This window comes from Dermacentor andersoni, chromosome 3 (genome assembly GCF_023375885.2).
Source record: "Dermacentor andersoni chromosome 3, qqDerAnde1_hic_scaffold, whole genome shotgun sequence".
Classification (NCBI taxonomy): Eukaryota; Metazoa; Arthropoda; class Arachnida; order Ixodida; family Ixodidae; genus Dermacentor; species Dermacentor andersoni.
This window is the reverse complement of record NC_092816.1, coordinates 10,742,546-10,763,621: the sequence shown is the minus strand read 5'-3', so window position 1 is coordinate 10,763,621 and position 21,076 is coordinate 10,742,546. Positions and strand designations below refer to the sequence as shown.

General features: G+C 45.2%; 1 protein-coding gene across 2 annotated transcripts in view; it reads left to right on the top strand.

The window, feature by feature from the left end:
* Positions 1-17,429, top strand: part of Ing5 (inhibitor of growth protein 5) — a 46,073-nt gene extending 28,644 nt beyond the window's left edge. The window contains exons 6-7 of one of the 2 annotated variants that reach the window (XM_055065642.2): positions 12,732-12,798; positions 14,325-14,411. In XM_055065642.2, the coding sequence (XP_054921617.1) occupies positions 12,732-12,749 (18 nt within the window). In that variant the 3' untranslated portion in view covers positions 12,750-12,798; positions 14,325-14,411. Of the gene's footprint in view, positions 1-12,731; positions 12,799-14,324 lie in introns of both variants that reach the window. The other variant, XM_050169771.3, reaches the window with a different exon arrangement.
* The last annotated feature ends 3,647 nt before the right edge of the window (positions 17,430-21,076 follow it).

The following is a 21,076-nucleotide window of genomic DNA, read 5'->3' as shown; positions in this document are numbered from 1 at the left end:
TGCAGCAAATGCGGGATGAAAAAAAAAATTCTTATCGCGTGAAATTTAACCCGTGCAATGATCGCACCCTTGAACTTACGTCAGTTTTTTTGACAAATAAGTGGCATCATTATGCGAGTATATACGGTAACTCATTTCGATGATGGGAATACGTTGTGTCGCTATATTGATTCAATGGTAACGAATTACCGTCGACAGTCACCGTGAGATGGGTTCTGCCGCAATTTTTTTACTCTGTTGAGCATTACACAGGTAGGTACTATGGGGTCTAATGTTCCGGCAAATTCCCTTGATGCGAGATTGCAGCTTAGTGTCATTTGATTGTTGGGAGATACAAAAAGGGAATAATCAATCCTATGTGTTCTGCCGGGAATTTCGTTGTCTTGGGCTTTCGTTATCGCGGAGTTTAACTGTACTACATGTAAAACTCAGAAATGCTTTTTTGAGACAACAGCATCGTACCCATATACTATTTAGATTGGAGCACCAGACCTAAAGCTTCCTCTCAAGCGCAAATGCAATGTAATGGCGACAACGTAGAGAAGCCAATGTTTCTCATACAGTTAAATCATAGGGAAAGACATTCTGCCAGAGCAGACACTCTCATAGATACCACCAGCCAAATTAACTGTAACGCACCAAGCTGCTGGCATTAAAACCTGAACCACACTTCCGGTTTCAGTTTCAGACGTGCACGTTGTGAACGCTAGTTGGTATGCCAACTGCGCTGATTGGCACAGCATTTATTTTTTTGTTTCTACTGCTCAACTGCACATTGTGTTGGTGCAGAGTTGTCTCATTATTTAGTAAAAATGATTGCGAACAGAAATTTTACAAATCTCCTTCGAATCTGTGTGATGTGCAATTTCATAAAGTAGACACAATGCGTCTTGTGAAATGAGGAAATGTTTATTCTGCTTGTAGTATGAGGATTTATTATAAGGCACTAGGCACGGTCTAGTTGCACTGGTAGTACACGAATGCTGATTGTGCGCACAGCAGACATAAAAGCGTTTTCTTCGTCCTCTTCACTACAGTGGCCCCCAGGAAAGAAGATGAGCCATCCTGGCGACTTACGGCGTATGTAGGATGAGGGGGTCATAGTACGGTTTAAGTTGGTTTACACGAACCGTGTCACGCCCGCGATGCCTAAGGTCGGGTGATGGCGTCACAGGTTCTACAACGTAGGTGACTGCGGAGGTACGGTCTATGACGCGGTAGGGGCCATCATAGCGTACAAGAAGTTTGATTGAAAGGCCAGAGCTGTGAGGTGGGACCCACAACCAAACAAGGGAACCAGTCAGGAAAAGTGGTGTGAGTGCGCCATGTTAGATATGGACCCTTTTCTTGGCATCACTTGAGTTCCCCGACCACATCCAATCACCATCGCATTCCAATTAGGGTGCGCAGGAGCGCGTCTAACACATTCCCGGACCTATCAGACAAGTTGGCGACCCCCACCTGAGGTGCCCCCGCTGAGCTAGCGTCTCCATCCCTGCTTGACTCTTCCCGAAAGTGCAGCGGGAGCCTGGCACGGTTCCAGGTAATCTTGGTCCTGAGCAAAGCTGTTTTGTAGCTCTGAAAGCTCGTTCAAAAACAACCCGTCTCCTCCAGCTGAGCTCTTTCAGACTTGGTGGCAACACCGGTAGTAAGTCACCTGTAAGTCACCCGTAAGTAAGTCACAGTGGAGCCCTCGGAGCCGCCCCATCTGCCGAATGTGCCTGCGCTTGCATGGCCGCCTACCATTGGAGGAACATGACGACACCTGAGCAGGCTCGATGAGTGGCCGAAAATGACGTGACCCCGAGAGACCGAAGAGGTCAGGGAGAAGAGAGATGCACTCCTTCATCCATTCATTTTTTCGTTCTTCTTGCCATGGGCCGCAGTGTCCTATTTGCTGCCGGCCGTCAATGACTTTATGACTGTTAATTACTTTGTGTTATTACTGTAAATAATGTAAATAAAGCTTCAGTTTCATCTCAAAATCCTCCTCAACGTTGGCCAACTCCCGCACTCAACGGCAAGACCCAATAGCCACTGTCACAACGCAGCTTTTGACGACCTTGAGTGGCGGTCGTAAGTGTTTGCGTGAGCCGCCTACAGTCCTCGGCATATTTGGCGGCTTCAGACACAGCCGTGCATTTGAAAGCGTCGAGTCGGTATGGATGCAGTGTGTCCATAGTACACAAGGGCTCTCGTCCATACAGCAGAAGAAAGGGTGAAAAGCCTGTGGTAGCTTGTGTGGCCGTATTTAAGCATACGTTATGAACGACAAAACAGTGTCCCAGTTACGGTGGTCCGAGGTGACGTACATAGTCAACACGTCATCGAGTGTGCGGTTGAACCTCTCTGTCAAGCCGTTCATTTGCGGGTGGTAGGCTGTAGACTTGCGGTGAACGACGCTGCATGCAGTGAGAAGGGCTTGGATTACTTCGGCGAGGAAGACACACCCTCTATTGCTGAGCAGTTCGCATGGTGCGCAGTGTCAAAGAACGAAGTTCCGCAAAATGAAAAACGCAACTTCGCGCGCAGAGGCTGCCGGGAGTGTCGCAGTCTCAGCGTAGCACGTCAAGTGGTCAACACCTACAATTATCCATCGGTTACCCAAGGAGCTGCAAGGAAGTGGCCCATATAGGTCTATGCTGATGCTATCGAAGGGCCGAGCCGGACAGGGCAGTGGCTGTAGCTCACCAGGAGGGTGCTGTGGAATTTTATGCCGTTGGCACAGCGTGCAAGCGCGTACGTACTGGCGCATGAAGTGATACATGCTGTGCCAGTGCAAACGCTGCCTTAGCCGAGTATATGTTTTCAGAACACCGGCATGACCATTATGAGGATCAGCATGAAAATAAGCGCGTACGTCAGAACGCATGTGTCGTGGTATCACAAGGAGCCATTTGCGACCATCAGGCAAATAATTTCTGCGGTAAAGGACAGTGTCACGTACAGCAAAGTGAGTGGCTTGGCAATGAAGTGTTTGAGAAGAGGGTGTGACGGATGGATCGTGGAGGAAATTCAGCATAGTTGAAAGCAGGGGAATCTTACTCTGCTCGTCCGGCATATCAGGGACGTTGATGGGTGACATGGATCGATGCAAAGGGCGCAGACACTGAAGCCACATCGCCACAGGTATTGGCGATCCAGAAAGCGCATCGGCGTCAGAATGCTTTGTGCCCGATTGGTAGACAACGCGGATGTCATATTCTTGTAAGTGAAGTGCCCATTGGCCTAGGCGACCTGACGGATCCTTCAACGAGGACAGCCAGCAAAGGGAGTGGTGGTTGGTCACAATGTCAATAGGGCGACCGTATAGGTATGGACGAAATTTGACGAGAGCCCAAATAATGGCCAAGCACTCCTTTTCTGTTTCAGAGTAGTTGGCTTCTGCCTTCTTTAAAGTGTGGCTTGCATACGTGACAATGCACTCGTCATAGCCGTCTTTCCATTGTGCGAGGACTGCACCAAGTCCGATGCCACTGGCATCCGTGTGTACCTCTATAGGCACTGTGGGATCGTATTGTCGAAGAATCGGTGGCGAAGTAAGTAGGCGACGTAGTTGCTTGAAGGCTTCATCACAGGAAGTTGACCACGCGGAGATGCTGTTCGTAGCGGTAAGCAAATTGGTCAGTGGTGCGATGATAGTTGCAAAATTGCGCACGAAACGCCGAATGTAAGAGCAGAGCCCTATAAAGCTGGGGAGCACCTTAAGAATAGTGGGCATCGGAAACTCTGCGACTGCGCGAAACTTGGCTGGGTCACGAAGCACACTGTCCTTCAAACAATGTGCTCTAATATTGTTAACTTGCGGGTAGCAAAGCGGCACATTTTGATGTTGAGTTGGAGGGCAGCAGAGGTGAGGCAGGTCAGTATCTCACACAAGCGAATGAGGTGCATCGAGAAATCTGGCGAAAACACCACGATGTCATCAAGGTAGCACAGACATGTTTTCCACTGGTAATTACGAAGGATGGTGTCCATCATACACTCGAAAGTAGCGGGTGCATTGCAGAGCCTGAATGGCATTATGGTAAATTTGTACAAGCCGTCGGGCATGACGAAAACTGTCTTCTCACAGTCATTTACTGCCATCGGCACTTGCCAATAGCCGGAGCGAAGATCCAAAAATGGCAAGTACTCCACGCCTTGTAAGGAGTCGAGGGCGTCATCTATCCGAGGCAGCGGATAGACATATTTCATCATCATAATAATAATAATCATCGTCAGCCTTGCTACGCCCACTGCAGGGCAAAGGCCTCTCCCATACTTCTCCAACTACCTCGGTCATGTGCTAATTGTGGCCATGTTGTCCCTGCAAACTTCTTAATCTCATCTGTTCACCTAACTTTCTGCCGCCCCCTGCTACGCTTCCTTCCTCTTGAAATCCAGTCTGTAACCCTTAATGACCATCGATTATCTTCCCTCCTCATAACATGCCCTGCCCATGTCCATTTCTTTTTCTTGATTTCAACTAAGATGTCATTAACTCGCGTTTGTTCCCTCACCCAATCTGCTCTCTTCTAATGCCTTAACGTTACACACACCATCCTTTTTTCTATAGCTCGTTGCGTCGTCCTCAATTTAAGTAGAATCCTTTTCGCAAGCCTCCAAGTTTCTGCCCCATAAGTGAGTACTGGCAAGACACAGCTGTTATACACTTTTCTCTTGAGGGATAATGGCAACCTGCTGTTCATGATCTGAGAATGCCTGCCAAATGCACTCCAGTCCATTCTTATTCTTCTGATTATTTCAGTCTCATGATCCGGATTCGCGTTCACTAACTGCCCTAAGTAGATGTATTCCCTTACCAATTTCAGTGCCTCGCTACCTATCGTACACAGCTGTTCTCTTCCGAGACTGTTAAACATTACTTTAGTTTTCTGCAGATTAATTTTTAGACCCACCCTTCTGCTTTGCCTGTCCAGGTCAGTGAGCATGCATTGCAATTGGTCCCCTCAGTTACTAAGCAAGGCAATATCATCAGTGAATTGCAATTTACTAAGGTATTCTCCATTAACTCTGATCCATAATTCTTCCCAATCCAGGTGTTTGAATACTTCGTGTAAACATGCTGTTAATAGCATTGGAGAGATCGTATCTCCCTGCCTGATGCCCTTCTTTATTGGCATTGATAGCATTGGAGAGATTGTATCTCCCTGCCTGACACCCTTCTTTATTGGGATTTTGTTGCTTTCTTTATGGAGGACTATGGTGGCTGTGAAGCCACTGTAGATATCTTTCAGTATTTTCACATACGGCTCATCTACACCCTGATTCTGTAATGCCTGCATGACTGCTGAGGTTTCGACTGAATCAGACGCTTTCTCGTAATCAATGAAAGCTATAGTCATCTTCCCTCGTTTCCTTGTGAAGACATCAACAGTGTCGAAACTTGCTTGATGTGTGCACTGTAGGGAACAGCAGTGTTGTAACATACAAACATCTTTCGCACAAGATTGGGGTTGCTCAATGCCGTGATTCTCACATCTGAGTCCTTTGTGAAGTGCAGCACTTCATTGTTTGCTGGGGCTCAGTGGAGACGCTTTAGGTAAAACCAATGTAGAGCTGAAATAAATTGTTCGTAGGTGATGACCTACAGGGTGTCTACCAACCGGGAAAACCGGAAATTCTCAGGGATTTTGAGTAGTCTGGAAAAACTCAGGGAAAACTCAGAGAATTTGTGCCCCTATCAGGGAAAATTAGCTGTAATTTTATTGAAAGGGTCGAAAGTCGCGGTAATGTTGGCTCGAGTAACAGAGAGGAATCGTAATGAATCGTCTTTGACGCCCCGTCGTCGGCTGGAGGAGTTGCCAGTGTACAGTCAACGACCGACTTTCCGGATTCCCGATAATTTGGACGGCTTCGCGACACCATCGCGTACCCCATAGAGTCAATGTATCAGAACATCTGAAATTTCGGATGCAAGAACTCATCGCCGTCCGATTTTCCGGACGTTTTGCCGTGACCGCAGGTCCGAAACGGCATTAATCAAAGCCACCACCGCTGCCATTTTGATTACCTCACAGCATCGAACCGGCGCTCGCACGCAGATCCGCTGGCAGCTGTAGTCACCACTGCGGCAATGCTAGGCCTAGCTGCTTCGACGTTCGCTATGAAGCTTCTTGCCGTTGGGTGCCGTGCTTTTTATTGAAAGAATTCGCTGCTTTCATTAATGGCACGGACTCCGCCTTTGTGGTCCTCGCGATTGGCTTGGAAGCTTGGAAAGCACGGTGCATTGCATAATGCCGGTTCCCGAAAGTCAGCTTCGCCTTTGCACAGAAATGCTACTTGGTGAAGCATATGCAAAAGTATTGCAGTGAAGCATAACAAGTGTGGGAAGGGGCTGTTGCCACGGGACACAGTGTGTATTCTTTAATTATACACGCGTGCACCCGGTATTTCCTGTCACAGTACGAGCACCGATATGCCTAATTAGTGTACCGACAGGCCTTCAGAGCTTTTTCGAATGTGCCTGTGGCGGCTTGAGCTCTTAAGGGCAGTAAATGACACGCATTTATTTTTTCCAGCTGGCTGATTTTTCGGACGTTTTCGCGGCCCCTAGGGAGTTAGAAATATCGGATGTGTACTGTGCCACTGGCCAAGAAGATGCTTCAAATGATCTGTGAGGCGAACGAGTGGCGGAAGGAGGACTAGAACAGAAAGGACCTACGCATTGAGGAATGAATGGGAAAGGAAGCATGCTGCCGCCATTCTGAAGGAGCTTCAGCTCAAAAAACAAGAGTGTTGGCTGATGCTGAGATGCAGGTGTCCCTCATCCAAACCCAAATAAACTCTTTAAAGCGGTGAAACACAATGCTGAGGCGTCGTGCGCCAGCTGAGAGTATGTCAGGACAGTTGAGATTGACTTACAAGTTGTTGAGAGAGAACCTCAATTGTGACAAAGTTCGGGCCTCAGATCACTGAGCTTGCTATCAGTTGATAGAAATAGCTCATATTCGAAAATATTTGCATCTGTATGCATCTCCTTTTTATTTGTATTTGAGAATGTCCAACTCGATTTGCAAATTTTTCGAAGACATTTTATTTGCTGTGCATTTTACTAACCCCTCCCTTCTAGTCTCTTATTGAATAACATAAACACAACTCCTTAGTATTCAAATTAGATTAAATCGTTTTTAAAAAATATTTTTTCATATGCTTACTAGAGTGACAGCATCAGGCGATATGGTTTCAGCCCGTCTTGACATAAAACATAGTTCTGCATCATCATCATCATCAGCCTGGTTACGCCCACTGCAGGGCAAAGGCCTCTCCCATACTTCTCCAACAACCCCGGTCATGTACTAATTGCGGCCATGCCGTCCCTGCAAACTTCTTAATCTCATCCGCCCACCTAACTTTCTGCCGTCCCCTGCTACGCTTCCCTTCCCTTGGGATCCAGTCCGTAACCCTTAATGACCATCGGTTATCTTCCCTCCTCATTACATGTCCTGCCCATGCCCATTTCTTTTTCTTGATTTCAACTAAGATGTCATTAACTCGCGTTTGTTCCCTCACCCAATCTGCTCTTTTCTTATCCCTTAACGTTACACCTATCATTCTTCTTTCCATAGCTCGTTGCGTCGTCCTCAATTTGAGTAGAACCCTTTTCGTAAGCCTCCAGGTTTCTGCCCCGTAGGTGAGTACTGGTAAGACACAGCTATTATACACTTTTCTCTTGAGGGATAATGGCAACCTGCTGTTCATGATCTGAGAATGCCTGCCAAATGCACCCCAGCCCATTCTTATTCTTCTGATTATTTCCGTCTCATGATCAGGATCCGCCGTCACTACCTGCCCTAAGTAGATGTATTCCCTTACGACTTCCAGTGCCTCGCTGCCTATTGTAAATTGCTGTTCTCTTCCGAGACTGTTAAACATTACTTTAGTTTTCTGCAGATTAATTTTTAGACCCACTCTTCTGCTTTGCCTCTCCAGGTCAGTGAGCATGCATTGCAATTGGTCCCCTGAGTTACTAAGCAAGGCAATATCATCAGCGAATCGCAAGTTACTAAGGTATTCTCCATTAATTTTTATCCCCAATTCTTCCCAATCCAGGTCTCTGAATACCTCCTGTAAACACGCTGTGAATAGCATTGGAGAGATTGTATCTCCCTGCCTGACGCCTTTCTTTATTGGGATTTTGTTGCTTTCTTTATGGAGGACTACGGTGGCTGTGGAGCCGCTATAGATATTTTTCAGTATTTTTACATACGGCTCGTCTACACCCTGATTCCTTAATGCCTCCATGACTGCTGAGGTTTCGGGGAATTTTGCAAAGGCACTCAGGGAAAACCTGGAAAACTCAGGGAATTTGGAAATGTCAACTTGGTAGGCACCCTGGTCCTAGCGTCAACATCTAAGTGGCCTTTATTATGGAGCCTTAGCAGTTCCGGCGCAATTCGTCAACCAACATCTAGTGGAGCATTGAGATAAGGAAACAAATGCTGAACTCTTCGATTCGCTCATCTTGTATAATATTGACAAGGCTGCTGCATGGCATGACTTTGGGCATTCCGCTGTAGTCCTTGCCAAATTGAGGTACTCAAAGCTGCATGCCTTCTTACAGCTTGTCTCAATAAAGTAACTGGTCACATGCGTTTGGTTACTGTCATGCCCTGCCCCAGGCACGTACCAAGGGCCCCCCCCCCCCCCCCCCGAAATTAAGTGGCATAACCCCCCCCCATATCAGCCCAAGGCACCACTCCTCACACACATTCCTAAAGCATCGACAAATCAATCTACTTGGCGGTCAACATTTTGCTGCCTTTTACAGTGAAAGCAATGTATGACTAACTTCCGTAGTATTTTTTGGCATCTGTCGACCGAAAAAATCATCATGTGGGCTGATCCTGGTGATAGTGCAAATAGGGTCCAAGATCAATGGCACATACCCCTGTGGACTCGGGAACCTATAACGTGCCCTTCAGAATTTTCGGGATCAGCCTATGTATGGGGAGTTCTTAATGCCTGCTTCACCTCCGCCGCGGGTGGGCCCGGTATTGCAATATCTTCGGGATCCGCCTGCGTATGGGGAGTTCTTAACCCTTTCGCTCTCGGACCTTTCTGGCCGTGACGCACCCCCAGTGTCGGCTTGGTTTCAGGGAACGAGCATAACAGGGAATGAACATAGCAATTTATTTTTGATTATGATTGGTATACAAATAACGTAGTCAATGCTATATGCACATTTCAGTGTTCTGCAGCTGCTGTTAGTAAACATCATCATCATCATCAGCCTGACTATAAAATCCGTTCAACATCCGAATCTGACGATACGGAACCCTCTTCCTCGCATGCGACTCTGTCCGAGTCCGAATCCTAGCTCGGCTCGTATTGTAAATCGTAATTGAGCCACCGCACCAATGAGCAGACGAAGGTCCCGCGCCCTCAGCCATCCGAAAGTAACCGCGCGCTGGGAGGATGCGCTTTCAGTCGCCCGCACAACGGAGAGAAATGGGACGTTGCGTGATCAAGAAGACAGAGGGAGATGGAAAAAGGCTAAACAAAGTTCGAAGGGCTTTACGTTTACTGCTGCAAGTCGGAAGCGAGGGTTCGGCGAGAGAGCGAAAGCAGCAATCGAGTCACTCTTTTCGGAGAGGCAACGGCACGTGCGCCTGAACTTGACACGGCGTAGCAGACACACCAACAGAAGAAAAATAAAAACCTTCAAACCAGCGGAGATGGCAGAACAACCCTTGAACCCATAACCACACGCACGCGACGCATGATCCAGCGAACGCGGAGCCACCGCGCCACTCAGCAAAGAGAAAGTGGGGAGTGGCAGTCGCACCGTACTCTTCAATACATGGGTTAACACAGGTCGGGGAGAATATACAAACTTGTAGAAAGAGTCAACAGATGGCGTGGCCAATTCAGGAGCGCCAGCTTTGCGCTGAGGCGCGAAATTTTGAACGCACGATAGAGAACGTACCGGTACGTCAGTGACACCGTGGGGGGGAAGCGCGGTGACGTACCGGTTTGTCCGTGACAGCGAAAGGGTTAATGCCTACTTCACCTCCGCCATGGGTGGGCCTGGTATTGCAATATCTTCGGGATCCGCCTGCGTATGGGGAGTTCTTAATGCCTGCTACACCACCGCTGTGGGTGGGCCCGGTATTGCAATATCTTCGGGATCTGCCTGTGTATGGGGAGTTCTTAATGCCTGCTTCACTTCCACCGCAGGTGTGCCCGGTATTGCAATATCTTCGGGATCCGCCTGCGTATGGGGAGTTCTTAATGCATACTTCATCTCCGCCGTGGGTGGGCCCGGTATTGCAATATCTTCGGGATCCGCCTGCGTATGGGAAGTTCTTAACGCCTGCTTCACCTCCACCGCAGGTGGGCCTGGTATTGCAATATCTTCGGGATCTGCCTGCGTATGGGGAGTTCTTAATGCCTGCTTCACCTCCGCCGTGTGTGGGCCTGGTATTGCAATATCTTCGGGATCCGCCTGCGTATGGGGAGTTCTTAATGCCTGCTTCACCTCCGCGGCGGGTGGGCCCAGTATTGCTATTTTTTCTGGATCCGTCTACGTATTGGGAGTTCTTAACGCCTGCTTCACCTACACCACGGTTGGGCCCGGTATTGCAACATCTTCGGGAGTGGCCTACGTATGGGAGATGATTAACGCCTGCTTCACCTCCGCCGCGGGTCGGCCCAATATTGCACTATATTCAGGCCGACTCGCAGCGGAGGTCAAACACTTTGCTTTTCGTTTGAGAGCTTTGACTATCGTCAGCTTTCGCTGCCATTCCATCTTAAAAGAGTAGAATGGTTGTCAATTTTATCACTCCTTTTGGATGGCGGTAGTTATCGGTATCTTCTGCGGTGTGGAAGCCAGTTTTCTCGTCGATTTTCTCAGCGCGATTAACTCAAGATGAATTCATTTGTCACCATCTATTGCAGCAGGCAGGGTGCAGTTTATAGTTTTAATTATCATGTTTTATTTTATTTATGATGCCCAACACACATTTTATGTCACCATGTATTCAAAAATCGCACGCATCTCTGTTGCTTCGTTAGTTCAACCTTCTTTGTTTAGACTGTTCCAGGGGCTAGGAAAGGGATTTGGCTCATAGTCGGCTGGTCTGTATGCTCGTGGAACTAGTTGTAAACAGAGAAAACACCAGTTGCACTTTTCTTTTTGCTTCATTATTTCCTCGAGTGGTGGCTCACCGCCACGCTGGAAGATCCTCCGAACCATATATCCGTGATATGGGTTAGATAAGGTGGAAAAAAAATATTGTAAACAGCGTCCATCATCAGGCTCTGCAATAACCGTTCAACCCATAAGCAATGACTGTCACCCGTTACCTCGTCTAGTTTTTCCCTTATTGTACTGGACTTCTTGTGCAAAATTGGCAACTGGAAACAAGAGTCGCAAGGAGATGAGAAATTAAGCGATATACTAAGGGAGAAAGCCAAGGCAACAGCCAAATAGGGAGTAAAAGTGAAAATTGTTAGTGGAAATATTTATGGATCAACATCTTTTTATTGAAGAGGAAGTAGAGAAAACACCGCTGGAAGTGGAGAATAATTCCGTGTGATTTGAATGACGCTTCTACAGTTATCAATTGAGCCTCATGGCATAGCCACTTCCCTGCTGGGCTAATGGGGGTGGGGGGTTTCTAACCTTCCGCGGTGGGTGCAGTACATCTAGAACTACAGTGTCCTACGCTCTACGCGGTTGTATGGGACTGGTGACCACGCATTGTTACGCAACTTCCCAAATATCAACTTGAGTCGGTTTTGCTACTTGGTAGAGGAGTAAACATGGGATCCAAAAGAACTGTGATTATTCTGCAAATATACATTTCTCTATAATTCTTCCAGACCTAATTGAAGAAACGCTACTAGAAATCTTTATTTTGCACTTTCGCTTGTTGACTTGTTCTTGGCAAGGTTCTTCCTGCGCATGTTTCATGCGCGAGTCCATTTTATGTGGTTCTTTGTTTGCCAAGTAAATAAGAGGTCTATCTCACAGGCGTACCTGTGAGATAAATGTTATTTCTATTCTATTTTGCTTCTTTACGCGTCTTTATGGCAAATGGTGGGGATTATTCACATATGTACTAGAAAAGTACCCTCCCCCTCATTCGCATAGAAAAGTTACCTTGGGTTGCCTCCCCCCCCCCCGAAAAATAATCCTGCTTAAGTGCCTGCCCTGCCCTTAAGGCCTGCCGTCCTACGGCCGCATCTTGGCAAAGACTTGCAGGCTTCCACTTGATGCTTCCATCTACGACCCCCTAAAAGCCTCCAAGTTCTGAATCACAACTTTTTTTTTTTCAGTTCTACGGTCGACTCGTGCGGGGTGCACATGTGATGATGTCATCGAGGAATGACAGAAATTCAAAGCAGATATGGGCATTTGCATATTCGAGAACAGAAAAAGCATTTGACTGGAACAACAGAGCGAGATCATAAAACAAAGGAAGAGATCGGAATGCACGACAGGAAAAACAATATAATGCAAGAGCTTAGAAATACACACTGCACGAGAAAGAAAGAAAGAAGACGAAATATCCTACAAGATTGAAGACAATAAATGGCATGTATGACGGAGAAAAAAACATGGCCCTATGGAAGTCCAATAACCATATGGGGAAGCCAGAATAGGCCTACGCATGGTGCGATGCAGTGCATGCTATTCTAGTTGAAATTATACATGAAAATTGAAGGAAGAAGTTCTGTATGGACCAACAAATTTTTCATTCACTGGTTCTTGTGTACAGGAGCTGACTCGATGTTGAAGGTGGACTGGTGACTTGGGTCAACGACGATGATAAGCCTACAAAATGGGTGATTGCACTCCTTACGGATACCGACCCGCTCCTGTCGCCACCACGAACACGCGTAGTCCTTCAATGACCACACCGATTGAGGTCCAAAAGTTTACTGCCGGCACAACCAAAAAGTTCCTTCACCCTTCTGTACTGACGTCAGCCACCAGCACCCCATCGTATTCTCCAGGCGCAAGAAAAGAGAAATGCCTTGATAGCGCCAGTGTTGTAGATGGGGGTAGAAAGGTATTCTGTGCAGATATGCTAAGAAAGAGGCCGTAGGGCAGGTTCTTGACCCAAACGTCTCCATCGTGGGATGGAAGGCACATAGGGATGTCAGCCGTTTGTGACAGTTCCTGAAAAAGTAATTGAATTACAGAGCGTTATCAAGTAAAAAAATAAGTAATAGGTCAATTACTAAACCATATGAAAATGTAATTGATTACAAGTAATTACCTGTTGTTCATTACGTGAAATTCTGTTGTGAGTGTGTTCAATACCCACTTGTATTTGAAAAAGGCATGCTGACCTCGGGTGTATTGTGGCCTGTACAATCTGGCCAGGCGAATGGTGAGTGAGGAGGGTAGTCAATGAAGCGGTAAAATATCGCCATAGAGCATCAGTGGGCTTGGCTGGTGCCATGTTTCTCACATAATTGTGTGGAGAATGGCACCTCTCCTGTACTCAAGAATGTTTTTTTTATGTTTTACTGAAAACAACACATTCAATTTTGATATTGTCTTGATTAACAATTTGAACACCACTTGTCAGTGCTTTTTAGTGTGCAGGTGTTGCACTTGATTTCAAAGACTAATTATTGAATGCCTTGAAAGTGAAGTTCATAGATTGTTTTTAGAACATTGTCATGAAAATTTCCATCGAAAGAAGTACCACTTGGCCGCACAAGCATCTCAATACTGTCGCAGTGGCCAATGAAATGCTCAGTATAGCAGGGAATTTGAGCAAGGGTAACTACAGGTCAGTAAAATAATGTAATTTTTTTTAAACAGCAAGGATAGGGGAACTGTTAAAAGTGAGTAAATGTAGCCTGGAAAAAATATAATTAACTGTGAAACATTCAGAAATGCCTATCAAACCAGTTCAGGACGGTTGCTTTATTTTGTTTCGAACTGTCCCAGACTTGTTTGCAGACCAGCTTGGAATGATTCTAGTCTTTGTTCCGATTGAGTGTCATCTGCAAAATAGTGACAGACGTATCAACTTGGGTTCAGTCGTAGTTCAACAGGAATAAGTAGTTCAGTTACAGTTACAGTTCAGCTTTAGTTATGATTTGACACCCTGTGCGGGGCAACTGATTTCAATAATGTGCTGAGAAAAAGTGTGCCTCGTGGGGAATGGTGTGTATGTCATTTGATGTGCGGAGTCCGTTTACTTTGACCAAATGTATTAAGTGTCAGAAGAGATGACAAAGCATGTCACATTGTTCTGCAACACTTTGAATATATTATGTTTGGAAACACACACTTGTACAACTTTGGCTTTTTCAACTTGCTGTCATATTCATGTTCATTTTATTTCTTCTAGTGTCCAATTGAGTGGTTCCACTTCACTTGTGTTGGACTCACAAGCAAGCCCAAGGGAAAGTGGTTCTGCCCAAAATGTTCCAGTGAGCGAAAGAAGAAGTGATTGCTGGCACAAGTGCTGCAGTGTCTTGAAGTTATTGCTTAGTAGAGCACGTTGATTTGCATTGGGGACAACGTGTGTGGATAGTGACTTATGCATGTGTACATATTTGTGCAAGTTTTTGTGCTAAATACAAGGGGTACTCAATAAGTTCCAAGCCCAAGCAAGAACTTTCTGAACAAGTGCATGCTTTTATTTATTCAATCCAGACTTCCCACTTGGAACGTTGCCCTTCAGACATCGCTTTCCGAGCTCATTCCTGACAAAAAAATGCTTGTGCTATGCCCATAGAAGTTGTGCTCTTTGAATTCACCAACTTTGTGAAATCATCGTCTTTAGAAGGTAGTCCTTCAGTTGTCTGAAAAAAGTCACTTGCGGCAAAATTCAGCTAATAGGCTCGATATTTCGTGGTATTGAACATGTGTTGCCATGTAGATTCTTCTGCAACCTAGGGCACTGTTATGAAGAAACAAAAATTGTCTTGCTCTGTGCAGCATTTGGGCACAACAGGCACCTGTTGTCACACATTTGGATGGTAGGTAATCAATCGAAGAACACCATCCTTGTCTCCTCAAAAATGCTGCAGTGACTTTTCTAGACGCTATCTTGAATTTTATGGGTAGAAAAAAATTTTTGTACTTGCAGGTCAAGCTTTCTTGCTTGCTGGAGGCGTCCCGATAGTAGAGCCAGTCTTCCTCTTTTCGCCAACTGCCTGTTAAACTGCTCTGGTCAGGGTTGAGCACTCTTCTTTGATGCCATTGGCACTCGATGTTGCCATTTATTGGCTCCATTTTTTTGAAACTTACATGCTGCAAGCTACAGCATTCATTATGGATAACAATTCCCCAGAACGTTCCACTCTTTTGGTCATTTCAAGCAGCATTTTGGACACTGAGTGCGAGCAGATCTTTTGCATGCACAGATGTTTGTGCATGATTGATTCTAAGAATACAGTACCAACGTCAGGCTCTGTAGCAACATGGGTAGCTGCCACCTGCCTGTTACTCATAACAATTAATTTCCAGCATATCTTGAGTGACTACTTCAGCTGGGGACTGGCCAATGGGACGTCTTCCAGAGACTTCTTGCTGTAGTTAAAAAAAATGCCTTTTTATCATCATGCATGACAGTGAACAGCCCATGCAGAAAGTGTTTGTGTGCTCATGAATATACAGGGTGTCCCACGTAACTTGAGCCAAGCATTCAAAATATGCCAATGCCATGTAGCTGGATATAACCAAGGTAATGTTATTTGCCATTGCTTGGAGATACTCAGATTTTTAAAAATTCAGCCTAATTAGACAGTCTTAATTAATTAACAAATTAAGTAAATTCTCAAATATTATAATTTGATGAAAAGTGTTACGGAAAAAATTGTAGAGCCACCTGAAAAACTCCCAATACAGCTTTCTATTGCTCAATATGTGCTACATAAAAATATTTTTCCGAGCGTGAAAGAAATCCACAAACACATGCAAAATTGCCGCACGATTGGCCGCTCGGGGCACTTTGCATGCAATCGCGGGCTTCTTTCATGCTCGGAAAAACACTTTTATGTAGCACGTATTGAGCAACAGAAAGCTGTATCAGGAGTCTTTCGTGTTGCTCTACAATTTTTTCATTGATGCTTTTCATCTAATTATCATATTTGAGAAGCTGATTAATTACATAAGGATAATTATCTAATTAGGTGTAATTAAAAAAAGAATAATCTGAGTTTCCCCAAGTGATGCAAACAACATTACTTTGGTTCTGTCCAGCTACGTGGCATTTGCATATTTTTAATGTTTGGCTCAAGTTATGTCGGACACCTTGTATATATGCTAGCGCTGTGCTGTCCTTCATGAGAAATTTGGTCATGGCATGATGATTGATGCTGTACCTTGACACAGCTTTATTGCCAACTAGTTGCTCTCAGTGAGGTGTGACGTTGAATAGGCTGAAAGAAGTGTAGTGCTGTACTAATGTAAAATTGCAGTACCTTCAGCTTGTTCTAACATGCGTGGGCTAGAACATATTGAACACCTCTCATATTGCACAGCAGCATTTGGGCTGCTAACTTTACTAGCCTGTCACTGAGTAAGTTAGCATGTGGTGTGATAAGAAGTATGAAGATCATACCAGTGAATGGTGTTTTTCTTTGATTAGCATATAAATGGCTGTGGAATCACAGTATTAAAATGCACATTGATACATTCATTGCATAAAGCGTGTACTGCTCTATATATAGTGGCATGTGATCTCCTGTGATTGGCATGGTGTATATGAGCCTTCACACAGCATGCTTGGTTTTGTGCTCTATGCGCCATCTGTGAATAGTGTATGTACTGAAGCAGTAGACTTGTCAAAATTGCATGCCTACCTTTCTTGAAAAAATAGACATAGGTGATTTCATTGCAAACAGTGTGTAGCAGTGACTATTTCTTTTCCCTCCTTGGCTGCAATTTATTCTGTGCCTTGCAGTCTGTATTTATGTCTTCGATGTTGGTATGCAGCAATTCATACTACAAGAAAAAGCGCCTATAGTTTTTAATGGTAAAAATGTTTACAGAAGAAATTAGGCAGGAAAGATGCTGGTCCTGTCAGTCTGATTTCTTCTTTAAAGCTTTTTTTACTGCTGGAATTTATAGTATGTTACTCCATCAGCCACCTAGCCCACCTTAAATGAGATGAGGTCATACCGTTATATTCAGGTACAAGTGTTACTGCAGATTTACTTTTGGGTATTTAGTGCACTTATCAAATGACATCAAGCTTTGTGTTTCATGCTGTGTCTGTCCGAATTGATGCTAGGAATTGGCCTGAATAATAAATTTTGCTTTGCCTAAGGATCTGGAAGGAGCTAGGGTATGGCTGATCCTGATTAAAAATTCATTTTGCTTAGCCTCTGAGGACGCTTTCTTTTGTATTTCTTGTATGATTAGTAATATTGTCACATTGTTTCTAGTTTTAGTTACCTAATGTCTTGATCAGTGTTATGAATAAAATAGCAATTAGGTAATGTGACTTCTGTGCGAATGCTGTAAACCAGCTACATTTTGGTAAAATTTAAGTAAATTGTAGCCAGTGTAAGGAAAAGTTTGTTTTTTACCATTTTTGAAGAACTATTACAGCAATAGTATGTGATTTATCTTGTGGTGGGTTTAGAACTGTGGAAACACTGTCACATTGCATAAACCGACCATGGCGGACTATGATCTTGGGAACTAGAAAAATAGCATGTCGACGCATTAGTGGGCCGAGTGTAGCTGACATGTCAGCTCAAGAAGGCCTGGTAGATAAACTGCTGTAGTCTTCACAACACTCCATGTCTTATGATATCCAGGGCGTTTTTCCTAGTAAAATGTTCCTTGGAAGTGTGTGATGCTGTGCTGCCAATTATGAAAACCGTGCATGTCGTCATTCTTCCAGAGGCGACTCAGTTGGGATGATGGCACTCAATAGTTGGCAGTACACTACTGTTCAACACCAGATTAGGATGTCTGAAGACACGGTGCTACAGTAGTAGTGTAGCCAGAAATACATTTCAGGGGGGAGGGGGGTCTTTCGCTGACAACTACCACTTCTCCCCCTCCTTCACCTCTCTCTCTCTTTATAATATATATATATATATATATATAAATATATATATATATATAAATATATATATATATATATATATATATATATATATATATATATATATATATATATATATATATATATGTGTGTCCGGAGAGTGCATGGAGAAATTCCAAGCACTCCCCGGACAAGAATGCTTTAACAAAGAGGATGCACATTTTTGCGTTGCTGAAACAACGCTTTGCTTAACGTTGATAAGGTGTGCAGCCACTTCACATCAAATTATGCTATCATCCCTATGCGATATTTAAAAATGATTATATTAAAAAAAACTAAAATTTCGTTTACAAATGAATGCACCAAATAAATAAATAAATGTTGATCACCTAGCTGGTAAATGACTTGGAGAAAAGAGCAAATAAATATCGATCACCTAGCTGGTAAATGACTTGGAGAAAAGAGCAGTACTAAAAATGGGGCCAGTCAAAAACAAGACAGCACACTATTATGCATCTTCTTGTTTGCAGGCCAGACTTGTTGCATCCCTGGTAACAGGGGAGATCACTGTTGTTTTCTACCCAGGTCATCTAGGGAGGGGTATGGCCACGGCTTTGTACAGAAGAGGGCGGGCACTATTTTGCAAGCCGCCTATCACTCAATCATGCTTTCGGTGTTGTGGGCGTGCTATATTATTCTAAATTTAAAAATAAAATACAGGAATGAAGCTTCACGCTAGAATTTTGATAGTATCATAATATGCAAGTTTCGCTCACTTTTGGTGACCTGCTGTCCAACTTGTTTGGAGAGATGTTTGCAAGTAACTTGAAATCATGGTATTGTAGGCATACGCATATTGCTATTTGATCACACTGAAGAATTGTTGAGGCACACTGCTCGAAGCAAGGCTGCTTTCTGTCTAGATACCTTTGTGAAAATTACGGCATCTATAGTTTGCAGTAAAATAAGGCCCAGTAGCACCAAGAGATTTGACAGCGTCGTGTCTATTGACACCAATTCTGAAACTTGACACGTTTAGTTAGGATGGGCTCTCCGCAGTACGTGATGCGAAGGAGTAGGGAAGCCTCAGCTAGGCGAGTGGTCATGGCTGTCTGGTGTTAAGCAATCGGGCAGTGACGAGACGCTCTCCATAAGTCCATAATTATCTGCCAACTTCGTTCTTGACACCTTTTATGCACGTCCTTTCCCTCATATTTATTACCCCCTCCACTTCTTAAAATTCTTTTTCATTAGCCACTGTCACATTCTTCAGCGTTCACCGTGTTGTTGAATGATGCGGCAGCCCCTAACATTCCTATATTTCTGTTTCTGCATGGACTTTGAGGCCATTCTCCTACACGCCCTTCCACCTAATTGTTGTAGCGGTTTCTTAGCTTCCCTGGCCCAGCACGCCGTCCTTGATGTTGCCGCGTGCAAATCAGCGTTCTGTAGGTCTTTCTTTTTTGTCCTGTCTTTTTGCCCTGCCTTTTTTCTTAACAGCGTGTATAAATTAGCCTAATAGCAAGCTCTTCGCAAGTTTATTAACATAAAGTCAGAGACAAGGGAATGAAAAAGAAAAAAAAATTTAGGATCCCATGCACTGTAGTAATCGATGTAAGGGACGCTTTTCATGCCGCTTCCTTTGATTGGCGGTAATTAGCGGTGATGTTGACGGCGAATGTTTAATTTCTTCAACCTTTAGTCCAACGCGAGAGTAGTGAGTTCACGTTAAACATTGCCTTGCTGCACCACTGCTGTTTGTGTGCGTAGTACACAGGACACACAAGGAGAGGTGTTTGTTTCAGGTGTGTGCCATTGTTTATAATCTCTGAGAGGGTTGAACATTATCATTGCCTCACATGGCATCGTGGCAGAAGTATTAAACTTTAATAGAATTATGGGGCTGTGCATGTCAAAACGACAATCAGATTATGAGGCACGCCGTATGATAGACTCCGGATTAATTTTGACACTGTGGTTTTCTTTAACGTGTCCCTATATCTAAGTGCATGGGCGTGTTTTATTTTGCCCCCTTCAAAATTGGACTGCCATGGTTGGGATCAAGCCTGCGACCTCAAGCAATGCCAGGGTGGAAAGCTACCATGGCGGGCACAGAAGTGTTGATTTGGCATGTGACCGCTTCTGTAGTGTTGCCTAGACTCTGTGGGAGATACGGGGGTTCTCTTCCGTACTCTTGGGACAAAGGAACGACAGTACACAGTAGTGCAAACAGTCACAAGGGCATTTATTGCACCTTTCATAGATCCATGCCTGCTAGCCGAGTGGCTATCCACAAAACATGCCGATGGGCGCGCGACAAATCTAGAAGTCCGACTCACCGCGAGCGAGCGAATATGTTCGCCCCATGCTGGATCCCAACGCCTGGTCGTTCGCGTGTACAGTCACGCCAACGGTGTCCAAGGCGGCCACGCGAGACGGTCTCGCAGAAGCATGGTCCGCGCGGCACGTCCGTCGCGCTCGCTTCCCGAACCCAAGGAGACCCAGCGCCTTCCCTTTCGGCGCCCGAGTAACCCCGCCTAAAGCCCCTTAAACTTCGTAAAGTAGTGCCACGCTTTGAAGAATGCCGCCCCCTCCTCGAGCGCTCTGCCCGAAGCCGACGCCGCGTCGCTATTGGCCTAATGGCATCACGTGGCCCCTTGCACCGGCTTCGTTTGTTTACAGTCGCGCTTCAGTGCCATCTTTGCTCGAGAAGCGGCGCTTGTTGGCGGCATTCCTTCCGTTCCTATTCTGTGTTTTGATCTTGTGAACGCCTTGAAGGATGTTTTGTGGCAAGTGCGACGTCGCTTCACGTCATTTTCTGTTACCATGACGTGCTGCGCGTTTGGATGCCAATATAGTTTTAGCAAAGGCAAGAATATGTTCGCGATACCGTCCGGTAAGCGCAACGCGTTAAGGAGAAAGACATGGCTTCACCGAATCGGGAGGGACAACTTCCGACCAACTTCCTCCGCGCGACTATGTGATGTAAGTTGTGGCTCTCTCGGAGTATTGTATGTGCCAGGCTTGCGTATTGTGCTGCGCGCAATAACGTAGTAGATATTGCACAGTTCACTGTGCATGTTGTCATTTGTACG